Consider the following 25678-nt stretch of genomic DNA (forward strand, 5'->3'; position numbering starts at 1 on the left):
GATGGTTAGCAAAATCAGTGAAAGGAGGTAGGAGATAGCGGCTTCCAGTTACAGGGTGAATAAGTCACAGGAATAAAAAGCAGAGCATAAGGAATACAGTCAATGATACTATAATCGTGATGTATGGAAACAGATGGTTCCTCTACTTGTGATGAACATAGCATAATGTAGAAACTTGTACATCAGTAAGTTGTACCCTGAAACTAATGTTGCATTGTGTATCAACTATACTCAAATTTTTTAAAAGGATAAAAACATAAATTAGAGCATATCATTTCCCTACATAAACCCTCCAATAGGAGTTTCTCACCACACTTAAAAAAAGCCTCATTGTGGCCTGCAAGTCCTCCAAGAGATGGTCTCAGTTTCTCTCAACCTCTTGCTCTCACTCACTCCTCTCCCATGATCCTTGGATGCTCCTTGAATGAGTCAAACAAGCTCTGGCCTTTGCACTTACTCCTCCCTCTTCTCAGATGTGCACAGGATTTGCTCCATGACTCCATTCTCACCTCCTAAGAAAGATCTTCCCTGACCACCTTTAAAATAAAAATCTCACCCCTGGTAGCCATCCATCCCAAATCCATGTTTTGTTCTTTGTTCATGGTACCTATCACTTGTCTGATGTTATAGACTCATCCATCAATTTTTACTTATCATTCACTCCACACAGGAACGTTAAGCTCCCCAAGGGCCAAGACTTGGTCTTATGCTCTGCTGTTTCCCCAATGCCTAGAACAGTGCCTGGCACGGCTATGGCCAATTATTATTCGTTATCGTGAGCCTTCTTTAACGTTTTTCTTCATTTGTTTTCATGGGCAGTATGCTGCAGAATAATCACCTGAGACAGGTACCAACGGAAGCTCTGCAGAATTTGCGAAGCCTTCAGTCCCTGTAAGTATTGCTTGCAAATGTTCTCAGGATCAGTGTGGGAAGGGGCACTGAAATGTCCAAGCGGCCACTTTAATCAGTGCCTCGTTTGGGGACCATACCTAAATAAGTTGTGAAGGAGACTTTTCATGAGAGCAACAATGCTTTGAGCCTCATTAAACAATACATGCGGGAGGGATGAGTGTTGGAGTTTGGACACTGACTCGGGTCAGACACTTAGGCACAGCACCTGCAGTGACAAGTTCTTAGATATACTGGTATCACAGGACAGAATGTCTAGGATCTCACCCTGCCTTCCCATGTAATATTTTCATTCCAGAGTTCAAATCAGAGAGAATGCTTTCTCTTTTTATCTAGAAAAAGGGGTATCACAGTCTAGACATCTTGGCATCTTCAGTTTATTCTGTTTTTAGATGATCTGAGCTGCCTTATAGTAAAATGTTTTCTGGGTCGAATAAAGATTTAATTTTTAAAGTTCCTTATGGACATCAGGAGTCCTCATATCCATAAACCGAGATCTAACGGTATGTCTTAAAGCCTTCCTGCATAACTTCCCCATCCCCAAACAGACATACAAACATACCAACAATCTCCAGATAGACTCACCCATACCTCAGATTCACACACAGACACACCCATAGACATAACACAGCGGCGGTGTTATTGTTCCTTATTCTGAATACACAAGTTTTCTGTCAGGAGTTTCCACTCTCCATTGATTTAGACTCTCTGAATAAATAAAAATCAGTTATTTCTCACAAAAAGAACTTTCTTACCATCTGGATGTTTTAGAGCTTGGGTTATAAGCAATTGTTTACAGTGATTATTTGTCAAGGTTATGCCACGAGCAGTTGGCTAGTAAATCTTCCTCTCGTCAGAATGTATCAGTGTTTATGGTCTGTTGCATAATTTCCAATATATGCTTGTGTAATCTCTGCTTTTATCTTACTTACACCTGTCAAGCAAAATACTGGTTTCTGGTCTAGACTGCTGAGGGAGATAAATGCATAAAAAAGCCAAATAAATATTGCAGACTCTAGCTGAAAAGGATCAAAAAGATTCCAATAATTGGGGCGCCTGGGTGATTCAGTCAGTTGAGCGTTGGACTCATTTTCAGCTCGGGTCACGATCTCAAGGTTGTGAGATGGAGCCCCATGTCGGCTCCACCCTCAGAAGGGAGTCTGCTTAGAATTCTCTCTTTCTCCCTCTGCCCTTTCCCCTCTCCCTTTAAAAAAAAAAAAAAGAAGAAGAAGAAGAAGAAGCAGAAAAAAGAATCCATCAGTTAATAATTACATATGGTTTGCTTAATGCCTTTTACTGAGGCAATTCAAGAGGAGGAGGAATGTGAGGTTGAAGATGATACTTTCCTCCTTTGATCTTTTTTTTTTTTTTTTTAATGAAAGCAAATCTGTGCTTGAGACCATTTTAAGCTTTTTAGTCCAGTCAAACAAAGTGACTTCCTAGGTTTTCACGGGCCTATAGATAAACAAGCCCACAAGGGCCCCTTTGTGGCCTGGACCAGTCTGTTGCATTTTCAAGGGCTCCCTAAAGCCATCCGAGTATCACTCCTCCTTTGTTGCACCAGCCTTTCCCTGAAGGAAAGGAGCGCTCAGAGCGGCCACACGCTCTCAAGTGGGGCCGTCTGTGTAAGGGCACAGGGTCTAGGGGCTGCACTGAAAAACGAGATAATGGCAGTGGCCAATGGGAACTTTAAACAGCTGTGAGGCAGAAGATACAAGGATAAGAGTTTGTAACCAAAAGCCACTATCAGCTGAAAGAAGATCACAAACAGAACACACACAGAAGTGAACTCTTTGAGAAAGAGAAAACCAGGAATCTTTTGTTCGCTCAAACTGGGTGGTGCCTCCCTGATAAAGGTGTCCGGATTTGGTTTCTTACCGTTTCCATATTTACTGTTCACCAGGTGTCTCTTGCGTGATGGTTTCTTATTCACAAAAAAACAATTGTGTTTGAAACTTTATAAGTATGTGTTCCCTGTGAAAAAGCCAAGGGTTAACTTTCTATTATGATGGTTATCGCATCTAGAAAGACCGTTCGGCCCGCAGTGCTTGCTGAATTTTATCAGGCGGCTGTGTGATGTCTGTCCCGCGGTCCCTTTGCCCGGAGCGCACAGACCCATGCGAGGTGTTGAGCATTGGCAGTTCGGGCTACCACGCCACGTCTACTCACATTCTTTGTGCTGCTATGATACAAGAATTAAGATTTGGCAAAAAGTATCATAGACAGAGCCACCAACCACACAGACACTGTATTGTACCCGACCAGGTCTGCAGGTTGCAGGGAGTGGGGCACAGCGAGCCCTTTTAAAGTTCTACTGTTGTCCCAGATCCAGACTGTGGAATAGTCCCTCTCCTGTTTCCTTGAAGCAGATCTGAAAATGAAAGCACTAGTTTTGAGAGGAGTGGTTATTACACACATAACATTCCTCATCCGCTCTCCATTCATTGCCCTTCGAGCTGCTTCCATGTTGATGTCAGCAACAAAGAGGGTGACAGCTATCTCCTGCCTTCTGCCCACAACCGGGAGGTCTCCACTCAGACCCCCGGCTCTTCCTGCGCTGCAGTCCAGCCCTTAGCCTGCCCCTCGGCCCTTCTGGTCACGATTCCTCTTCTTTCTTTCTCTGGAAGTTACTCTGGTTCTCTTCACTTGCTCATTTTCCTTGTGTTATACCTTCGCTCTACTGGGCGCTGGGCTGTGAGCGTATCAGCCCTGTGGGGGCGCCGCCTGGTCATTTCCAAGGGGAGCTTCTCAACCCCAACTGCAAAGACGAATCACAGGGGGGTGGGGGGCAGGTGGTGACTCCTGAGGCTGCACTCTCCGAGTGTTTTTCTAACTGGTGCAATTATATAACGTGAAGGGCTTTTTAAAGGAGGAATGGGAAGACTGGTGTCCCCACGTTCCTGCAGGTGTTGGGCAGATACTCTTCCTGAACCATTTTCAAACCTGAAATCATAACCTTATGCATTCCAGGATGAACTCATGGTGTCCTTAGACCATGCACTAAAAGTCAGGGGTTGCAATGTTTGTGTTTAATTGAAATAGCTCACATCTGCCTATTAATTCTACCAACAGACTGCAGCCAATAAAGATAGGAGGCCACATACTGTGTATTACCCACCCCCACCCCCCATTCGAAGGCATCTCCAAGATCCACAGAGTGGTGGGCCCCATCTCAGTCTTACTTACTCAAAAACTCCATTTTAGCAGAATCCTCCAGGGACTGGTGTGGCCACTGCTTTTTGAGAAATGAACATTTTTGTTGTTCTATGACACTAACAAGTGGTCTACAAAACCGGTTGATTACGACCCAAGTAGATCTTTGGTATGCTTTGCTTCACCGTATCGAGTAAGCTTCATCAAAGATAGTTTAAGAAACCTGACAGGCTAAAATTGGTAACATTGCTGAGCAAGAAACAAATTGGACTCATGTTTCAAGAGATGTAGTTTTCATTTCTTTTACCTAAACAAAATTATTTGGCTTTGTTCGTCGGGAAAACACATGGGTACTTTTGTGTTCTTGTAACTCTGTCCTGATGCTTGCAAATTGCTTGCATAAAGAACAAGAGGTCAAGCCCACGTGCCAGAGTTCAGTAGCCCAGAGCTTGCCCCTGTACAGTATGGCCATTTCCCTCGGGCATGGTAATGACTGCCCAGACACCAGTTGGCTTTTTTGTAATGTAATCAAATATAACTTAATTTCCTTTCTGTTTTTTTGGAAGGGAATAGGAAATGCAATCAGAATTCACAATGAGTTGTATTTCACCAAGAAACTTTGGGCATAATAGTCATTTGAGGACCAGGTTCAGATTACAGTGATTTGATGGAAACTCAAACCTTAACCCTCCCATGCCCTCACACCTTTGTATGTGTAGTTAAGAAATCGGTCTTGGGGGATGGGGGGGGAACCACTGCTTCATTTGTGGACAGTCCTTAATGATGTTCATTCATCTCCCTGTCATCAAGTCCAAGATGATCAAAGAGAATGTCGTATTCATGTTTGTCCTGTATTGCATTTAATACATGTTAGTTTTCATTCCAGGTTTGTACCAGAGAAACTAATTGGGTTGGTATATAGGAAATAAGAGAATGAGACATATCTTTAGTATTGTCTCTACTCTCCAATCAGCTGATGTTCTTCTTCAGAGTGTAAGACACCGGAAGAAGAAAAACTCCTGCCTGGAGAAGGATCTGCCCCGGCATCTCCTGATCTACCTTCAGGGCTTCCCACTCCATCCGTGAACCCTTTGAAATGTTAATAACGTCCCCCACTCTTTTTGGTGGGGTTTTGCTTATAACAGTCCTAAAACAGAGTAAGCCAGAGGAGGAGACAAGGAGGAAGAGGGGGAAGAGAGAGCACTCACCGCACTGAGCCAAAAGTCAGGCAAGCCTAGAACCAGCCACAGTTTTCTCCCACTAATACCCAGGAGCTTATTCGGTTTCAGACCCTGGATAAAGAATGGGAAGGAAGTAACAAAAGACAAGGTGGTGTCTGCGGACAAAAAAAGCAGTGAGGTAACCAAGAGGCTAAGTTTAAAAGATCAAAGGGGTTTAAAAAAAATGGTTTTAGTATTAGTGACATTATTCCTTCCACTAAAACAGTCTCCAGAAAGAGAAATGACAAGCTTACACGATAAAAATGCATGTCCAATAAATAAAAATTTGATTTAGTTTTGCACCAAATGCCAGCGTATCGAGTCAGTCTTGGGATGGGGGTGGACTTAGACGTTCTAGAGGCCAAGGGTTTTGCTGTAGCAGTCTTGGGCGTTCACTTCATAGAACCATGTGCAAACCTGCACCCATGAAAATTTTATTGTCTCCCTCCCCCCACTTAAACAGGAGATGAAAACTATTTTTAAAGATAAAGCCCTTGCCATGCAATGTTTATAGTCAGTCGGAGCACAGTCCTCAGAATCATATATGAAAAAAATGTGAATACTTAATGCAAGACTCCATGCACGAGGCTTTCTTACATCAGGTTACCCTCCAGTGCCCTGATCAAGTCCCGTATAGGACAGCCTAGCAGATCAGTAAATAAGCGAGAACACAGATGTTATCAATGAGAAGTCAAATACCACTTTTCTCAGTCTTGTGATGAGAAACGAAGGTTCCCTTTGGGAAGCAGATTAAACTCTTTGGAGAAGCTAAAGGGATAGCACCAATGGGAAGGTGCCTTGTGAAGGGGGCGAAATGTGTCCCCCTCTCCAGAGTAGGTGAAGTCTGTGCGGAGTTGTAAAAAGGCACCGGAAGAAGCAGTAAAAGCATGTCATGTACCAGGATAAAATCATAAACACTCAGGGTATTTAAACCTCTGTGGTTATAAAAGCAACAGCCCCTCCTATTTATGAAGCACTTTTACCTGCAATGTTCCCCTCATCCTCATGATGTTGTTCCAAACATCTGCTCAGGATCAGCTCATCTCCTCTGGTTTGTCACCCACATTCACGGATCGAAGCAGTCTCCTGGGGAAGGAGCTGAAGTGATCCCTTCCCTAGCGAGGAGGAGGCAAAAGTTCAAAGAGGTTCAATGACTTCCTCAAGGTCATATGGCTTGTAATGGAGTCAGGCTAGAGATGAGTCTGGGATAAGAATTCTGGTCTCGGGGCACCTGGGTGGCTGAGTGGGTTAAGCCTCTGCGTTTGGCTCAGGTCATGATCCCAGCCAGCGTCCTGGGATGGAGCCTCGCATCGGGCTCTCTGCTCAGCAGGGAGCCTGCTTTCTCCTCTCCCTCTGCCTCTCTGCCTACTTGTGATCTCTGTCAAATAAATAAATAAATAAATCTTTTAAAATTAAAAAAAATAAAAAATAAAAAGAAGAACTCTGGTCTCTTCAACTCCAAAATCTGCCCATTTTAGCGTAGTGACACTGTCTTGCCCCCGCTTCAAAGCCACTGTGGAGAATGGGCACACAACAGATAACACTGATATGAAGGAAAGGAGCCTGACAGAATCACATCTTCCTTCTAGACCTATGTTGTGAAGCTTTACAAAAAGAAAGCAACTAGTAGTGATGCAGGACAGAAGTAAGTAAGTTGAAGAAGGAAAGAGAACTCTATTATTAAAGATGGGCCAGTCAGCCTTTCGTAGTGTTTCCCTATGCATTCGGTTGTCTGTTCCCTCATCACCCATGAGGCAGAATTTGTCTCCACTTTCTTGATAAGGAAACTGTAAGTAAGAAAAGGGTATCTTGTCCCTACTGCAAAGGTGAAAGTTGATTAGACAAAGACAAGAGGGAAGAACAGTTCAGACAGAGGAACTATGCATGGGCTACCTTGTTGTGGATTGCGGGGGGAGGCAAGGGGCTAGTACATCAGGAAACAGATACAAGGTCCATGTGGCTGAAGCAGGAAGAGTGAGGTGGAAGAAATGTAAGAACAGTTTAGCGAGGCAGTGAGGGGCGAGGGTCAGACACCTTGAAAGCCATTTGGGACTCGTCAAGGATTTTGGTCTTCATTGTGAAAGCAATGGGAATCCACAGGAGGAAAGGACATGATCTGATCTGTGTTATTGGAACAGCCTAGGAGAGAAAGGAGAACTTTGTCAGGATTGGGACAGTAGGAGATGGTGAAAGGGAAATGGATTTGAGAAATCTTTAGATGAAATTACCAGTATTTGGTAATGAAGTGGCAATGGAGAATGAAGAAGGGAGAGTTGCCAGGGATGATCACAGTTTATATAACCATGTGCTTAATGAAGCCCATCCCAAGGAAAAGAAACACAGGTAGAGGGCTTCATTTGAGGAAAATAGTGTGGGAAATAATGAGTTTGGTCTTGAACGTGTATATTTGTGAAGGAATGACTACGTAAAAATATCACATGAACAACTTGAAACCCAGATCTGGGTCTCAAAGAAAAGTGAAATTTTGGTCAGGTCGTCCTACCATACATTTCCGTTCACCCAACATCTCATTACAATGATTTGATTGACTACACTTGAGAAAACGTGCTCCATAAATGTTGGATCAACATGTTTAGAAAACATGTTCCATGTCTGCCTGGTTTGCTGTTAGCTCTCCAGCACCAGGAGCAGGGCCTGCAGAAAACACATTCAAGAAACTTTAATTGAATTTATTGAACTAAAGCCTCAGACCGTAAGTGTTGTTCCAAACATCTGCTCAGGATCAGCTCATCTCCTCCGGTTTGTCACCCACATTCACTGATCTCTCTGGCTCCAAACTCTTTATCTCTGGACCTGGCTTCTTCTCCCTGCCCTTCCTGAGCTGAGAGTTGGACCCCAGTGGTTCCTTCAGGGATTTTTGGTATCTGCAAGATTTAGCTTTCCATTGTCTTAGCTGAGGACTCTGCTCTAAGAATTCAAGGGTTCAGGGCAAACTGGTGGTTGCCAGAGGGCTGGGGGTGGGGGAGGGGCTGGTGGGGGCAGGGATGGGTAAAATAGGTGAAAGGGATTAAGAAAGACAAATCTCCAGCTCTAAAGTAAATAAGTGACATGGGGTGCCTGGGTGGCTCAGTGGGTTAAGCCGCTGCCTTCAGCTCAGGTCATGATCTCAGAGTCCTGGGATTGAGCCCTGCATCGGGCTCTCTGCTCAGCGGGGAGCCTGCTTCCCCATTTCTCTCTCTGCCTGCCTCTCTGCCTACCTGTGATCTGTCTGTCAAATAAATAAATAAAATCTTTTTTAAATTTTTTTTAAATAAATAAATGACAGAAGTGAAAAGTACAGTATAGGGAATGTAGTCAGAAATATTGTAATAATGTGGTACGGTGACTACAACTTACCATGGTAAGCATTGAGTACTGTGTAGAACTGTTGAATCACTATGTCATACACCTGAAACTAATATAAAAGATCAACTCTACTGCAATAATAATTAAAAAAAAAAAAAAAAGGAGTAGGTTTCAGGGAAGAACCATAATGGTAAGTATTGTAGGGTTGATGAGATTCAGACTGGCAGGAAGTAGGAGATGGCCCAGGAGTACCGTGGGAGGGAGCCAAAAAGGGACAACTTGACCGGGACAGAGAAATAAGAGAAAACTGTGGCTAGATAAGGTGGATGGTAAGCTTTGAAATCAGATGGGAGGTTTGGGCTTGAAGGGACAGTAATGTAGCAGAACCATGGATTCCTAACAGGGGAATGACATAGAGCACAGTCTGAGGGAGACTAATCTGGCAGCAGTCTACAGGATTAATTGAAGAGATAAGAGATCAAAGGCAAAAGGACCAGCTCAGAGACTGTTGCAGTAATGCAGGTGTTAAGAGATAAGAGACTTAACTAGACAGTGGAAGTGGAGAGTGTGGAAGATAAAGATAAATCGAGAGGACTTGATGAATGATTGGCCTGAAGCCTATGGAAGATTCAAAAAATGACCCCCAGATTTCAACCCCAGATGGTACCTGGAAGACAAATGGTGCCCTTGACAAAAAAAAAAAAAAAAAAAAGTCTTTGTTTTCTGTGGAGAAAAATGGAACTGAAGAAGTCAATGCTTGTATTACTCATGACTCCTCTCCCTGTTACAAAATTCACAGCAGCAATGACCTCTGAGAAACTGAGCAACATCGTGTAAATTGATTTTAAAATATATTTCTGATTGAAGTCTCGCACTCTCCAAAGATGCTGGAGAGATACAGGTTTGGTTCATGTAGCCATTGGTCAAGCCAACTGACTAGGTTCTAGATTACTGTTGGTGAGCCTATAGACTTCATGTCTCCCCACACTGCAGAGATGAGAAAACTTATTTACCTTTTCATAGGTAAGTTTAAAGCAATAATTTTTCTTCCTGGTTTAAATTAAGTTTACCAATGAATAAGATGGAGAACAGAAAGGTAGAAGCAGAAATTCTCATATAAACAATCATGCTGCTTCTGTGAACTCTTACGCTTCATGTCTTCCAAAGATATGGAGGGGAAGTTTGATTAAAAGGTAGAATCCCACATTGTGGTCACTCCATAAATATTAAATAACAGTAATAACAATAAAAATGACTCATGATTATGAAGAATTCATATAAATCAACATGAATCCAATATATGAGAGTTCATATAGAAAAAGTCTATCCCAATAGTATTATTATAATGATCTGACGAATTTGATTTCCAGTGATCCTCTGGTTCCCCTGCAATGAAATTTCCATGCAGTAAAATTTCACCATAAAAAATGCTTCAGATACATCATCAAATTGTATTATATAGAAGCTTGGAAGTATGTGGGTTTCATTTCATAGTCAAAGCAGGATAATAATTGAAAATGCTTTCATTTTTTAAAGTTTTATAAATGAACTAAATAATTATGCTCTTCTGACTATTCATGATTTGTTCGAAATGGTCTTACAAGACATGCAAATGTATGTACAAGTGAGTTGGCCATTTCTTTAACACTTATAAAGAAAAAGTGTTCATCCAAATATAAAATAGAAATGACAGTAATGAAAATGCTATGCTTCGTAATCCTGTTTATTGAAAGAATCCCCATAAACTGTATCATACCTGCAGCTGCAACATTCTTCACACCTTTGACTTTTTTTTCCCCTCAAGTCATCTATGTTAATAATTGACATCAGTATAGTCATCTGAGATATGGAATTAGCCAAGATCTATGGCTTATCTTTTGACTAACGCTTTCTTCCTTATAGTTAATGGCTTATCAAAGACATTCTCAAACAAAGATACAAGTCTGTGTGATACATTGGCAAGGTATCATATAAGAGATATATGTAAAGGGCCTTTTTCTGGAAGAACAATAGCAAGAATGATCTCATAGCTTCTCTAATCCCTGCAGTCATGCCACTTTTAAATCAAAAATTCCTTTCAAGAGTATGGAAGAGATTGGCAAAATAATGCTTTTAAAAGAGGAAACTTATAAAATTAAGCTTTTATAGATGAAGACATTATGGAAGGATCCTTAGAGATAGAAAGAGAGCTTTCTAAGTTTGCTTTTTGTGTATTTTGTTTCACCATTGCCTGACATAAAGGATTGATTTTTTTTTTGTCCGTTACCTTCTCAGTCTTCGTCACATGGGACACAATGATATCGTAGAACTGCAGTCACAGTGAGCATGCAGTTTTATTTTGTTTTTAGTTTACAGAATGTCAGGTAACATTCAACCCAGTCCCCATTTGCCCAAGATGGAAAATGGAGTCACCACCGTAGGTTCCTTGCCTCCCCCTGTGGCCACAGCTGACAAGTCACCGCAGTCTGTTGGACCCACTTATTTAGTGATCCTTGTGTCGAGCCTTCCTGTCCATCTCCACGCTTCTCTCAGGCTCTCGTCTTTTCTCACCCTGCTGACTGTGACTGCCCCGGTCACTTACTTTCCCAGCAGTCCTCCGGAGTGTTGCTCTCAGAGAGATCTTTCTAGAGCACAGCTAGATTAGATTAGATTATCTAATTAGATTATCTATTAGATTATCAGGATACCCAGTCAGGAGGTTGTACAACCCCCCACCCCAGAGAAACAATTGGATGCAGATTTTGAAGATGATTTGGAGGAGAATGGGACATGACTCATAGGGAGATAACCCAGAGATCTGAGCATAATTATCCAGACTCTAGATGCTTATCTTGGACTCAAAAGTCCTAAAGCCTGTCAGGATGACCTGGATGGCCCTGACAAGTTCCCAGTGGTGAGGAGAGACATCCCCAGGTCCATGAGGGACGGTCCCATTGGCCAAGCAGTTTGTGCCATAGAATCCCTTTGGTCATTATGGAGTTCTCCAACCTCAAGCCCTCCCTCCAGAGAGGGAATTATGCCAGCATATGCCCCAAAGTCATGACAGCACCATTTCTCATCATTGGTAGTTCTCTAGGTAACACTGCCCAGACTCCTACTTGATGAGAATTCTCTTCTTGCACCCAGTGATGTCACAGTTTTCCTCAACCATGTTAGCCTTTGGGGCCTTTTTGGACCTTTGTTGGCCTAACACCCAAAATATGTGGCTGTTTCTTTTCTCTGTGATGGGAGGCTTCCCAGGACTCTAATCAAAACATGTAGGGTAGCTACTGAACTTCCATACAAAGGGTTTCAGTGCGCAGAAAATCAGCAGTCCTGTCAGCCCCTATGTTCCCCTCAAAAAATGTCAATCTCCATTAGAGAGGTTTGAAATTGCCAAGAGTTAATAAACTTCAGAGAAAATGAAAGAAACTTTTGTTGGGGAGGGGGAGTGATATCACTTCCTAAATGTGAGAGTTTTTCTCAAGTAATAACAGATCACTTATAGAGTGCTTTACTGTTTACAAAACACTTGCATATATGTTTTCTTATTTAATTCCCATAGTAATTCTGTGACCTGTTACGATTCTGCTTTACAGATATGAAAACAAACCCTCAGAGAAATTAATCCGTGTGCCTCTAAATCTCAGAATGTGTCTTGATTTTTCTAATTCAGTGCACTTTCCAGTTACCCTATGCTCATGACGTAAGTGGTTGTAAGACTTAGAAAGTAGGGTAAAGTCTGTATCTATCAGTTTGCTATAAATTACAAGTAACAGAAGGAATATAAGATGGGTGCCATGAGCATGGAGGTTCCTCATAATAGAACTACCCTGTGACCCAGCAATTGCACTACTGGGTATTTACCCTAAAGATACAAACGTAGTGATCCAAAGGGGCACGTGCACCCAAGTGTTTATAGCAGCAATGTCCACAATAGCCAAACTATGGAAAGAACCTAGATGTCCATCAACAGATGAATGGATCAAGAAGATGTGGTATATATACACAATGGAATACTATGCAGCCATCAAAAGAAATGAAATCTTGCCATTTGCAACGACATGCATGGAACTAGAGGGTATCATGCTTAGCGAAATAAGTCAATCGGAAAAAGACAACTATCATATGATCTCCCTGATATGAGGAAGTGGTGATGCAACATGGGGGCTTAAGTGGGTAGGAGAAGAATAAATGAAACAAGATGGGATTGGGAGGAAGACAAACCATAAGTGACTCTTAATCTCACAAAACAAACTGAGGGTTGCTGGGGGGAGGGGGGTTGGAAGAAGGGGGGTGGGATTATGGACATTGGGGAGGGTATGTGCTTTGGTGAGTGCTGTGAAGTGTGTAAACCTGGCGATTCACAGACCTGTACCCCTGGGGATAAAAATATATTATATGATTATAAAAATTAAGAAAATTTTTTTTAAATTAAAAAAAAAAGATGGGTGCCATGTCCCATAAAGTAATTACTTTTCAGAACTCTTCAAGATCATAATTAAGAGGTTTTATTTGTCTAAAAGATGAGGGGGCCTCTCCTATTGTTAGTGCTTTATTTTGCTGCCGCTAACAGTGCGTAGGCTTTGTGCTACGTCTGTGATATTAAGGTTAGATACTTAAATGCCAAGATTATCGGTAAGAATTGTCTCTAAGAATGTGCTGTCTATTCCATGTCACTGCTTCTCCTTTGCCTTTGGATTACAGACACGCATACCCGCACACACATGTAGTTGTGATGCTGGAGGCTGAAAGGGTGACTTCTAGTCAGTCTAATTGCAGACACCTCTTAGTTATTTCTGTTGTGAGGGATGAAAGAAGTAGCATTTTTCAGAACCGAAATTGACTGACAACACGGTACTCCTTTTAACCAAGTTTTGACTCAGGCAGTTTGAGGTTACCTCTCCCCCCACCCCGAATGGTTTCCCTGGTCAAAAAAAGAATACAAACTGTTAACCAGCCTCAAGTAATAATAATGTAAAATCATGAACGTGATTTATAATTGGTTGTATTCGTTCCTTTAGTTGTAAAGCAAGCTTATAAAATAGAGAGGTGTTACTCCCATTTTACAGGTGGGAAGTCTGACGTCTGTTGACTTGGTTATAGTCACACAGCTACTGTATACTGAGCTTTGGACCTGAGATTTCTCATCCCAGATGTCTGCACTGATTCAGATTCTAAACTGCCTACATACACACACACACACACACACACACACACACACACACACACACACATACCCTTACACCCTTTGTGACTTGGCATGGAAAAGAAATGATAACAAAGAAACCCTTAAAAAGTGGAGCCCTATAACCGAGTTTTTTTTGTTGTTCCTGATAATATTCTAGACCCGCACTTTTCTTTGTCTTTGGTGTACTCTGTAGTGATGTTTTTCTTACACACCCCTACTTAAACATTGCATTTTCCAAGCATATGAATAGAAAATGCCCAGCTGCCCCAAAGGACCGGATTGACATAATATGAGCTCTTTGTTTACCCACTGAATAGGGACAACTTGTCCCCTGCCAGCTGCTTTGTCCACAGTCTTAACCTTGTTCTGTGGGAACCACCTGTAAGAGTGGCTGGGTAATTAACTCCATACTCCGGTGTTGCCTTCCGATCTTCTGTTAGGAATAAATCAGATAATGCCTCTGAGTGTGAACAATATACCACTCTCTGAATTAGGTTTGGACCACTGAGGCAGGTGGACATGGACTGAAGAATACTGCATTTAAGAAGAAGTACAGTTTATTGGGAGCTTCTTAGATAAAGGAACTATTGAAGCAAAGACACATTTTAGTGCTGCGCTCAGGATACCTGACTGGGGGGTCTGGGTGTATCAGGACAGGAAGTGATAGAACTGGGCTGAATTGCCCTGTCTTACTCATTTCATTTCAGACAGTGACTTGCCCTAAGATTACAGTGTGGATTACATTCTTCTTTCCTAGGGAAAAAAAAGTGATTCCAAAATCATAAATTACTTTTTCATACATTCATTTATCCTGAGAAATGGGTTTATCAACATTGAAAACTGAGACCAAGGTCACTTCAACACCCAGCAGTGACATCAGCAGGAACTGTGGAGAAGACGACAAGCCCCCCACTCAGGGCTGAGAGAGCCTTTATTGTAAATCTACCCCAACACGTGTACCCAACTTAAGATGAGTCACCTTCAGGACTCTTAGAAGCCACTTGTTATTACGTAAGCAACTGGCAATAATCAGATAATATGTCACCGAAAACGGGGAAATTTGTATTATTTAAATAAAGTCTTCATTCTTTAATCAGTGCTGTCATTAAGGAGAGTTTACATACATACTTCACTTCCAGTCAGAGGAAAACCATCACTTCCTCACCCCTGATGAAGTTATACCTTATTGGAACCTGGGCCAAGCACTTTGTCACCAGAACAAGGGGGAAGAGGTAGTCCTGAGTTTTCTTAAACATTTCCAGTTCTTTTTATTGATGAAACCTTGAGATATTTGGAATCTGTGTTTCTACTGCCTACAATCATCATCGCCTTACTGGAATTTTTTTTTTTAATTTTCTTTATCTTAACCAGAAAACTGTTTTTGTTTTTTTAATATTTTATTTATTTGTCAGAGAGAGAGAGAGCCCACAAGTAGGGGGAGGGGCAGAAAGAGAGGGCGAGGCAGGCTCCCCCTGAGCAAGGAACCAGTGTGGACTCGATCCCAGGACTCTGAGATCATGACCTGAGCAGAAGGCAGACACTTAACCCACTGAGCCATCCAGGCGCCCCGACATAAAAATTTAGTTGTGAGTGGGCTCTGACACCGAACTCTTAAAATTCATTCCAGGTGACTTTATCTCAGTTATTATCAAAACCTGGTCTGGTCTGGGGCCTTGAAGGTGTCACTTGTCCCCATTCGGTCGATAGAAACAGGAGCCAAGGAACAGGTGAAGTACATATTGTGACCAAAAGTGAGGAAGCTGCTTTCCAAAGAGATCAGCTCCCTGCCACAGAGAAGTCTATTTCTAAATTGTTTAAATTTGCTTGGAAAGGGATTATTGCATCACCCTGGTGTACTTCCTGGATCTGTTTAGTCTTCAGTACTTCCTAAAACATTTTTCAAAATCACTCGTGATTTTCTAATCCTTCCTAATACGTGGACGCTTAAAATGCAACTCTTCTTTCTTTTTTTAATCCTAGCTTTGAAAACACAAACAAATGCCCGAGCCTTGAGAACTGACTGGAAAAGTGAGCGAGGGCCATTGGAAGTATAGCTGGCTGCTGGTGGTTCTGGTCATTTACGCACCTTACAGAAAATTGCAGTTTCCACTAAGAAAAGTTCAAGCATCCTCACTGCAGCTGCTGCTTCTGTTGGACAGGGGCGACATAAATGCACTGCACTCCCTCTGCTGGCTCTGAAATTGCAACAGCTCATTACCTACACCTACATTTAGATGTATTACCACACTTTAAAAAAAAAAAAGAAAAAATATGTATGTACATATACATACACACACACACACACATACATACATATATGGAGCAAAGGCTGGGAACACTGCTGATTCTATTATTTGTTTAAAATGTTAGGGAAAACAAATTATCTGCCTAATGCAAATGGTTGGATGAGCAAGAAAGCTGGCAGTTTTTAGGCTTTCTATCTGCACTGGACTGAGAAAAGGGGAAGGGCTGCCTCTCCTCTCCCTGAGGCGGATCTCGTACAGCCTTTAAAAATGACTCAGTTCCTTTCAAACACCAAGAAGATCTTTTCCCAGAGCTCAGGGAGCCAATTAGTAGAATAGTAGGTTTTTTAGGTTCAGAACAGTCCAGAGAAAGCATGGGGCAGTGGGGGGCACCTGGGTGGCTCAGTCGGCTAAGCATCTGCCTTCGGGTCATGATCTCAGGGTCCTGGATTGGAGCCCCGTGACTGATTCAGACCTCGGTGGGCGATGGGGGCTTTGCGGAGGATGACTGCTTGTCCCTCTCCCTCTGCCCCTCCCCCTGCTTGTGCTTTCTCTCTCCATCCCTCTCTCAAATAAATAAATAAATAAAATATTTTAAAAAAAAAAAGAAAAAGAAAGCAAAAGCATGTATTTGGCTTGGGGTGAGGGGGAAGAGAAAGGGTGTCAGGAAAACTGAATATCATCACGCTGAGGCTTCAGACCTCCGGGGAGGCCACTTCTGTGCATGGAGGCGTGTTACCCACAAGCCTGGAAGGGAATCATAGCTCCGTGGAATTTTAATAGCTAACTGGACCTAAGAAGCCATGGTTCAACTCACAAGTGAGGAAAACCTCTCAGGAGAACAGAATGTTCCAGATGCCTTGGGCATCCGGAGGGCCCTGAGCCCTGTTTCCCTCCTGCTCATCAATACACTGAGAGTCTTCCTGCAAGGCCGATCTTCTACTGGGGCTTTGCCCCCTTTACCATCCTTGCTTGTTTGCTTCCCCAGGCGTCTGGATGCCAACCACATCAGCTACGTTCCCCCGAGCTGTTTCAGCGGCCTGCACTCCCTGAGGCACTTGTGGCTGGACGACAATGCCTTGACAGAAATCCCTGTCCAGGCCTTCAGAAGTTTATCGGCGCTGCAGGCCATGACCCTGGCCCTGAACAAAATACACCACATACCAGACTATGCCTTTGGAAACCTCTCCAGCTTGGTAGTTCTGTAAGTTTTATTGATTTTCTTTCTCTCTCTCTTTTTATACTTGCTACAAGGGCTGGCTCTTCAAGCCTTGAATGGGGACATTTTCAGAGAGGAAAACCCCCTGGACTTCTCCCTCAAATGACTCACGAATGTAGAATTCAGCCACGTTCAGCAAGCACCCGCTAAGCGCCAAGCACTGAGAGGCACTCCAAGATAAACTATGGCCTCTGTCTCAGGGACGCCCGCATGTTATTTTTTAGGCAATCGCCAGGCTGTACAAAGTTAGTCCAGTAACTCAAATAAATAAATTTGGACTAAGTCCAGAGAATAAAAATTCCTTCTTTCTGGTAATAATTTATAATTCAGGTCAAATTGAAATATGCCCTTCTTACTATTGAATAAATTTTTTTTGAACCCTTACCGAGGGAGGAGAAGTAAGGACAAACCATTGACCAGGCGGGACCTGTGCATTCGTGTGGCTTTTTTCCCCAATGGGTCGAGATTTCATTATTTGAAGTAAACCAAAATGATTCTCAAGTAATAATTTGAAACATAATCAGTCTCCTTTAAGGCTGTAGTTCTGTGCCCCACGTGTATAATATAACGGTCAACCAAGGCGGATAAAGGAAGAGAAACCCTGCTTGAAAGGCTGGAAGGTCGGTTTGCAGAGGAACTCTGAGGAAGGCTTCTTCCCCCCATGGGCAGCATGTACAAGATCATCAATAAATGTCACCAAGATCTCCCATGAAACCAACGTAGATTCATTAGAATAAACACCTTCATTGCAGTGCCGGGGTGGCTCCATGGGTGGGGCGGCCACCTCTTTGTTTCAGCTCAGGTCGTGATCTCAGGGTTGTGGGATCAAGCCCCAGGCCCGGCTCAGCACTCAGTGCTCTGTACAGAGTCTGCTTGAGATTCTTTCCCCCCACCCCTCTTCTCCTTGCCGCTCTTCTTCTCCCCCATCACTCACTCTCACGCTCTCTCAAATAAAATTAATTAATTAATTAATTGATTGATTGATTAAAATCTTTGAAGAGACCCACAAAACTTAGTCTAAAGAATAAGAAGTTTCGGATGATATTGACAAATTCCTGTACTGACTCACAGGTACAAAGAGGGTGCCACTGACCCACCGGAAGCTGGTGTGTGCATTAACTTTTCCTCCATTTGAGGGAATGGATTGACGGAGAGCAACCTGTTCGTCTTCACCGTCTTCCCCTTATGGCCATTTTCCAAAAATCCCTTGGGACTTGGTCCAGTGTTCAGTTATGTGCACAGCTGTTCCCATGGGCCTGGACTTAACTGACCTACCATTCAGCCACAGAGGATAATTATACTCGTTAATACTACGTCAAGATAACGAATCTCCTGGGGCAGCCAAAAAAATCTAATCACTGTTCTCTGTGGCTAAAGTTGTGGTTGCCTGTAAACCTGTGGTCCCGCCCTGGGAACAGAGCCATTGTAAGCCAGCAGCTTTAATAGAAAATGTGTAGTTCACTAGGACCTTCCCTCCATCCTTCATTGGTCACTGATGACCAGAATCTCTGCTTAACCCCCTACATCCGAAAGCCAGGTTAACAACCTGAATTTACTTTTATCAGTCACATTGCCTGTATTATGATACACTCCCGGATATCTCAAACCCTAAAAGTAAAACCGTTTCTGCCTATTCAATTCTATAGTATAGGACCATCTATAGTAAGAGCGGATGGATCAGTTAGCACTGGGGGGGGGGGGGAGTTAAACAAAACATTTCTTAGATACAATTAGTGCATTCTTTTCTCTAAGTTTCTTTGGATTTAAGCAATTAGAATGCTGTGCCTAAGTTTCCAGGAGCAGCGTGCCTTCATGACTGTGTCTGTAATGTTCTCCTGCAGGCATCTCCATAACAATAGAATTCACTCCCTGGGAAAGAAATGCTTTGATGGGCTCCACAGCCTAGAGACTTTGTGAGTTGACCTTTTATTTGTTTCCCTTTTTTCAGTGTTTTCATGAGTATTCTGAAGGAATCAAAATAGCCTTAAAGTCAAACTTGCTGTTTGGTTTGGTTAATTGCCTGAGCTTTAAACAGATATTTACAGTGGCTTTATCTTAAACACACACACACACACACACACACACACACACACACACACGCAAGCTAATAAAGCTGAGATTTTATTTTAATCTAACAAGAGTGGTAAATTAGAAACATTATAAGCTAAATGAGATGTTCTCTACTGAGCAGCAACTGTTTGCTTAGGAATGTGTACTCTGTGTCAGGGATCAATTCTAATCTGTCACTCAGGCTCACTATTCATGAGTCTAGTCTGCTGCCCCCCCGCCCCCTCCCCTGCCCATTGAGAGGATACGGACCAGGCAAATGCTACACTCTCCAGTCTGAGATGAACAGGCATCCCATTAGCAAACAACAAAGTGATTCCAAAAACTAAAAAAAAGTATTAATAGTTACCATTTACTGGGTACATGTTTATCTAAATACTGGTCCATTCAGCGTGCGTGGTTTCAGTTACTCCTACACCCATTCTATGAGAGCAACCATCACCATCCCGCTGTAAGCCCTAGTCGGGTTGAAGTTATTTTACCAACATGAGAACCATACCTGAGATTTGCTTCTTCTCTAGTTTGATTCTGAAATCCGTGTTTACCAGCGCACGCGACTTCCAAAAAAATAGGTCAAAAGCTCAGGTCTGAACTGGTACCTATAATAAAAATCGAGTCCAGCCAGCTGACTGCCTAGAGCCTTTCCCAGAGCCACGAAGAGAAGAGTTCTCACGTTCTCGGCACCACCACCACCACCATCCCCACTCCCCACCCGCCCCCTGACCAGGCCCCAGCCCTTTCAGGGGAGGAGCCACTCTTCACTGCCCCTGATGAGAGAGAGGGGTAGACTGAGGGTGAGGTGACAGGCAGTGGGGGTCCTGAGTGTTCTGGAGGAGAGGAGCTGTTCCTGCTGGGCCCCCCTCACCCCCATATTTTTAATACTCAAGTACAATAAGCCACACAGGGCCACTGAATCTGCAGGGGTGGCTCTACAGAAGAAGAGACCAAAGACCACCTCTCCTATGGCCTTGGAGCTCCATTATGCCTTTGCCTCTGGAGCTTAGCATTTGTACTGTTTAGCTTCTAATCGGGTCTGGGTGTGAGGATTTCCTGACTGCTGTCTGTGGCTGGCGGCTCAGGTCAGTGAGCACTCCCAGCTCTCCTTCCCGGATTACTTAAGTCACTCTGGGTTTCCTCAGAGAAGGGAGGCATCATACTTACGAGGAGATGCCAAAGACGAATTTCTCCAGTCAGAACTTTGAAGTCAACTTAATGGCAGAGGCAAAGCATTCTTATGAGGTGCTTGGAAGAATTAGAACTTCTCCCTTATCTACACAGGGCTGGGCTTGAGATCTTAGTAACGGAAAGCACCTTCCAGTCCTTTCCAACACAAGAGGAACAAAGAACAGTATTGGCTTTGAAGGGTATTTCCGCAAACAGTCTTTCTTCCTTTCTTTTTTTCCCATGTCTGAGATGAGAACCCAGGATTTCATGTAAATACCGTCGAGTCCAACGTTTCAGGGCAAATTCATGTGAGTCTCATTGTCCTCCATCCTTCCCTCGCTTTGCCCAGGGCTACAGAGGATCAGTAAATTGGTTACTCCCAACCTCTTCCTTTCCCTCACTAGAAACCCAAGTAATTTATAAGGACCCAATCCTCTGTTTAATCAAAACAGAGCATCTGGAGAGATTTACAAACAGGAAGAAAATTTATGTCCACAAAAGACACGAGTTTCCTGCCTGCAGTATAGCTTAAGGATGGTCTGTGCCAGACAAGTAGGAATCTTGATTCATGTTTAACTCGGTCAAATTATCTCTCTTAAAATTAAAAAGCAATTCTTCTCCATAGAGGAAGATCTAACCACAACGGATTGCCTGACCAAAAGGTTTTTCTGCGTCATCTGGGACATCTACCATTCCCTGAGACTAGGAGGCGATTACTTTTTCATGCAAAGTTGTAGCTCTAAGGTGGAGTTAGTCTGAGTAATGGAATTGAAAAGCCATTTGTGTCATAACAGATAGAGAAATTAATGAGTTGAAATGGTTCGGCCATGCCATCTCTGGGCATGAAGGATGATGTAGAGCTTTGCCTCACAGACCGAGGTAAGCATACTCTTGGTCTGAATCATTATTTGTGACCCTGAAGAAATTCTAGACCCGAGGCCCTTCCTGAGGGAACCCTGTACCACACACGCCTCTCCAGAAGCAGGCCATCATCCTGGAGCTCAGGCTAGGAGAATCGCAGGCACACTTCGGGAGTCAGAGATAAAGCAACTCTCCAAGACGCCCTCTCAGGCGAGACTCTGAAGAGCAGGGGGAGACCTCAGAGTGTGAAGGTGGGGACAAGAGAGGGGATGTGATTCAGGAGCCAGGAGGAACGCCCACACGCCAGCTCTCCCGGTGGTGAGCCAGGTTCAGGTGAAGAGTTACATGGTCAAGCCACCAACAACCTAGCCAAGTGTCTCTCCTACTTGGACATTAACACAGCTCTGTGTCCCCCTCCCTGTTTTTAAATACCTCAGTGCCATTGAGACTTGACTCTTACATTTCCCATGAGCAGTCTAATGACCACGTTAACGCAGATACTGGCAGAATAATGGTGGTCAGCAAACCTAGAAATCTCTCTCCATGAAAAGAAGGAAGAAGAATTTCGATCAGTGATCCTGGTCCATTGGAATAGGATGTTAACTTTCTCTGTAAATGTAATATATAGGAAATTTTAAATGAAAAACTGAAAATACTATTTACTTCTTTTCAGAGATTTAAATTATAATAATCTTGATGAATTCCCCACTGCCATCAGGACCCTCTCCAACCTTAAAGAACTGTAAGTATTTAGGACAAATTTAATAGAAGAACTCTCTTCTTCGTGAAGTCACTTTAAAATATGTTTGACTATTGCACATAGTATGACCAACTGGAAAATTTTAAAAGTTGGTATAAATAATAATAGTTTGTATAAATATAAATAATAGCTAAGTACACTTGAAATATATTTTAATTTATTCTGTCACCAACAGACATTAGATAATCTTTTTTAACTTTAGAATGGATTTCTCTAAAATACGTATATTTGAAAAAATTTACATAGTTCTCTAACTCATACTCCTTTCCTAAGCTATATTCCCCCCAACATCTACACACTTCATATATTTATAGAGAATTGTCACAGAGTTCCTTTATTTGCTGAGCATTTTGAAGAACTTTCCTAGGTCGTGTAAGTCTAGGACTAGAGAAATAAAATGCATGTGCCTAGTACCGTGCTAGATTTTTCATGCACATCATTTCATATTCTTTAAATACCTTGTGCACCATATTTAATTTTTTTAAAACCCACAATTGTACTAAAGTAAAGCTGACTTTCAGCTCGTAGGTTGCATCCATTGTCTTTTATATACTATAATTCAACTAGCTTTTCTTTGTACCTAAAAATATGAATAACGTATGTAAGAAATGTTCCAAGAATCGGAAAGGGAAATAAACATAGAGCCAGGAGAAATGAAACACACAGCTAAAGGAGGGCTTGTTTGGAAGCAAAAGACCTGAGGAGGGGTCTCCCTCAGGAGCCCCCACCTGTGGCTTAGCTGGGAAATCCTCACAGTCTATGGTCAGGCAGACCTAAGGCACCTCATCCAGCCACCGACCCACATGGGACCCATTCCGCCACTCAGACAACATTAGCACTGACAGCGGGGAATCAGTTTGTTATTACAGACTCACTGAGTACCTTCCTTCAGCTCAGGCAATCTTGTCCTCCTAAGGAGATTACGTAAATCTCTCCTTTACAGCAGCTTAAGTCCATTTTCTCTTCTCCTCGCTTCAAATGGGGTCAGGAGGAGTGACCATAATCCTCTCTCCAAAGATGGTTTCCTCTGTGTCAAGTTGTTATACAGTGGTGTTCTATTGGATATTAACAGATGGCTTTTCTTTTTATAACATCAAATTTGTAAGCTTCCGTAAAGCACAACTGTTATTTTTCAATTTTTTTACTCCTCTTTCAAGAGGCCAGCTTGTGATTTCTTTTTCTCCTAAAGAGCACGTAAGCTTCAAAACGCATAGAGGAATTTAATCTTACCATCTAGCTATCAAAGATGTTGATCACTGCCACGGGAGGGGAGTACTATTATATAATGTTACCCTACAGGTTATTTTCCTTTAAAAATGTTTCCCTCTCTTTCTAGAGGATTTCACAGCAACAATATCAAGTCAATACCTGAGAAAGCATTTGTAGGCAATCCTTCCCTTATTACAATGTAAGTGGCCATAGTTCTTTTTGATTTTTCCATCCTGAGATATAATATGTATTGCATTTTTAAATATAATAAAATGAATGTCCTATAGATTCCCAAGTTTTGTCTTTGTCAATTTAAGATTCTTTACAGAGAACCATATATGGAGATGTTTTGCCAGCTTTCAGCTGACTGCTGAAATGACATAAAAGATTCTTTTTTTCTAGAACCTACAAGTGTGCATTGCCTCATGCTTCATATCTTCAGAGACCTTGTCTCACTTCACAGTACTCTTGTGACATACTTTTGCCTATCTCTATTTTCTAAGGAATAAAACTGATTTTTTAGAGAATCATTGTTAAAGTCACAGTCACTCAGAACTTGAACCTAGGTATACTAGAAATATAAATTTTTTTTTAAAGATTTATTTATTTCAGTGGGAGAGAGAGAGAGCGCGCGCACGCAGGGGTGGATGGGCAAAGGAAGAGAGAAAAGGGAACTCAGGCAAACTCTGCGCTGAGTGCAGAGCCTGATGCAAGGCTTGATCTCAAATCCCTGAGATCAGGACCTGAGCTGATTCTAAGAGTCAGACGCTGAACTGACTGCGCCACCCGGGTGCCCCTATAAATTATTATAATCCAATAGGAGTCCTTTACAGCAATCGACTCCATTGATGGTGGGCGTTTGGGGGGTTTACCATTTTATGTGAGGTTTCTGTATCTGTTTGTTATCAAGTCCAAGCATTGAGTCACATTTACATAATTACAAGCGCAGTTGTAATTCTAGAAACATGCTTATATTCTAAAAAGATGTATGTGAGGGTTTATATACCCTATAAGTGCACAATAGAGTTACAGCTAAGGCATATAACTAATGAGTTATGTGTCTCACATTTAGCACAAACAGAAAACCAATCCCATGTAGATGCACCGGAAGATGAAAACAGGTGTTAGGATGTTCTTCGATAAAAGACCTGGCAGACTGGGAGAACAGTACTGGCCTGAAGTCTTGCAGGAGGGGTCTCAAATCTGCAGGAGAGTAAGGATAACTGTTGAACTTGACCGTCAGAGCATTTCTTGGCAGATATTCATCCTGTGCCAACTTGATTAAGAGGCTTTCTGGAACCGTGTAGTAGTGTCACAAATGAGCTAGAATCCCAGTCAGCCCTGACAACTGAAAAAAAAAAAAAATACCATTCATCGTTTCTGAAATAGATTGACAGTATGTTGGCAAACTAAGGGTTTTAAAGTTTATTGCCAACAAACATTAGGCCTCATTAGAGAGTATTTACATACTAAAAGTTGGCAAATTGCTTTGCCTTTGCTTCTTTTTCCTTAGAGCCACAAGACTGGGGTTGGTTTTGTTTTCTCTCTCTTTTTTTTTAATCACTCTTTTGATATGCTAATACCACTTGAGAAAGGACTAACAGCCCCCCAAATTTATAAGTGCTTCTGTCCAGTATTTTATTGCTATTCGCTATTTTCTCCCTGAAACTCTCCTCCTCTTGCTTCTGCCTGTTTCTCTCTCGTCAGTCCCTGCCACCCCCTGGCAGATCCCCAGTTCCCAGCTTCTGTGAATGCTTCCCCTGTCCCACTGGCCACCCAGCCTCCATTTCTCCCTCTGTGGTCCCCGTCGTCCTCGTAACTGCTTCTCAAGCCCACTGCCACCCGCCTCTGCTAGCCACTGCCTCAGCATTCCTGCCGATGGAAGGCTCATCCCCTGCCTCCGTCACGGGAGGGTGGAGGCAGAACATCCAACTCGTCAACATCTTGCTGTGGATCATACGGAGATGCAGGGTTGCCTCTCGCCTCATCTTCTGACCAGTTCTCCACAGCTCTCCTCAGCCACCCGATGCCATAACCCAGATTGACTAACCTGTATTCATAGAACAAAACTTTGTATTGCCTTTGCTCCTACAAGTCCATCTCTCACGATGCTTATTGAAATTCTGTGTCCCAGGGCCCCTTTCCAATGACATTACATGAAGTTTTTCTTGACCTCACAAGAAAATTTCCTGAGAACCCTATAACTCTTTATTTGTGAAACTTACATACACAAGCATAGGAATTCCTATCTGCCCAGTGTACTTACGTATACATATATGTATGTGAACATAATTTTATATATATATATATATATATATATATATATATATATATATACACACACACATACAGGCATATGACATAGATAAGGGACAGTGTGATATTATGGAAAAACTC

General features: G+C 42.5%; 1 protein-coding gene across 2 annotated transcripts in view; it reads left to right on the forward strand.

Moving 5' to 3' along the window:
- Positions 1-25678, forward strand: part of LGR5 (leucine rich repeat containing G protein-coupled receptor 5) — a 123093-nt gene that overhangs the window by 78677 nt on the left and 18738 nt on the right. The window contains exons 4-8 of one of the 2 annotated variants that reach the window (XM_004752432.3): positions 820-891; positions 16990-17205; positions 19062-19133; positions 21986-22054; positions 23409-23480. In XM_004752432.3, the coding sequence (XP_004752489.1) occupies positions 820-891; positions 16990-17205; positions 19062-19133; positions 21986-22054; positions 23409-23480 (501 nt within the window). The remainder of the gene's footprint in view (positions 1-819; positions 892-16989; positions 17206-19061; positions 19134-21985; positions 22055-23408; positions 23481-25678) is intronic. The other variant, XM_045073077.1, reaches the window with a different exon arrangement.

The sequence above is a fragment of the Mustela putorius genome, unplaced genomic scaffold (assembly GCF_011764305.1).
Source record: "Mustela putorius furo isolate JIRA1106 unplaced genomic scaffold, ASM1176430v1.1 tig00537227_pilon_pilon_pilon, whole genome shotgun sequence".
Taxonomy (NCBI): domain Eukaryota; kingdom Metazoa; phylum Chordata; class Mammalia; order Carnivora; family Mustelidae; genus Mustela; species Mustela putorius.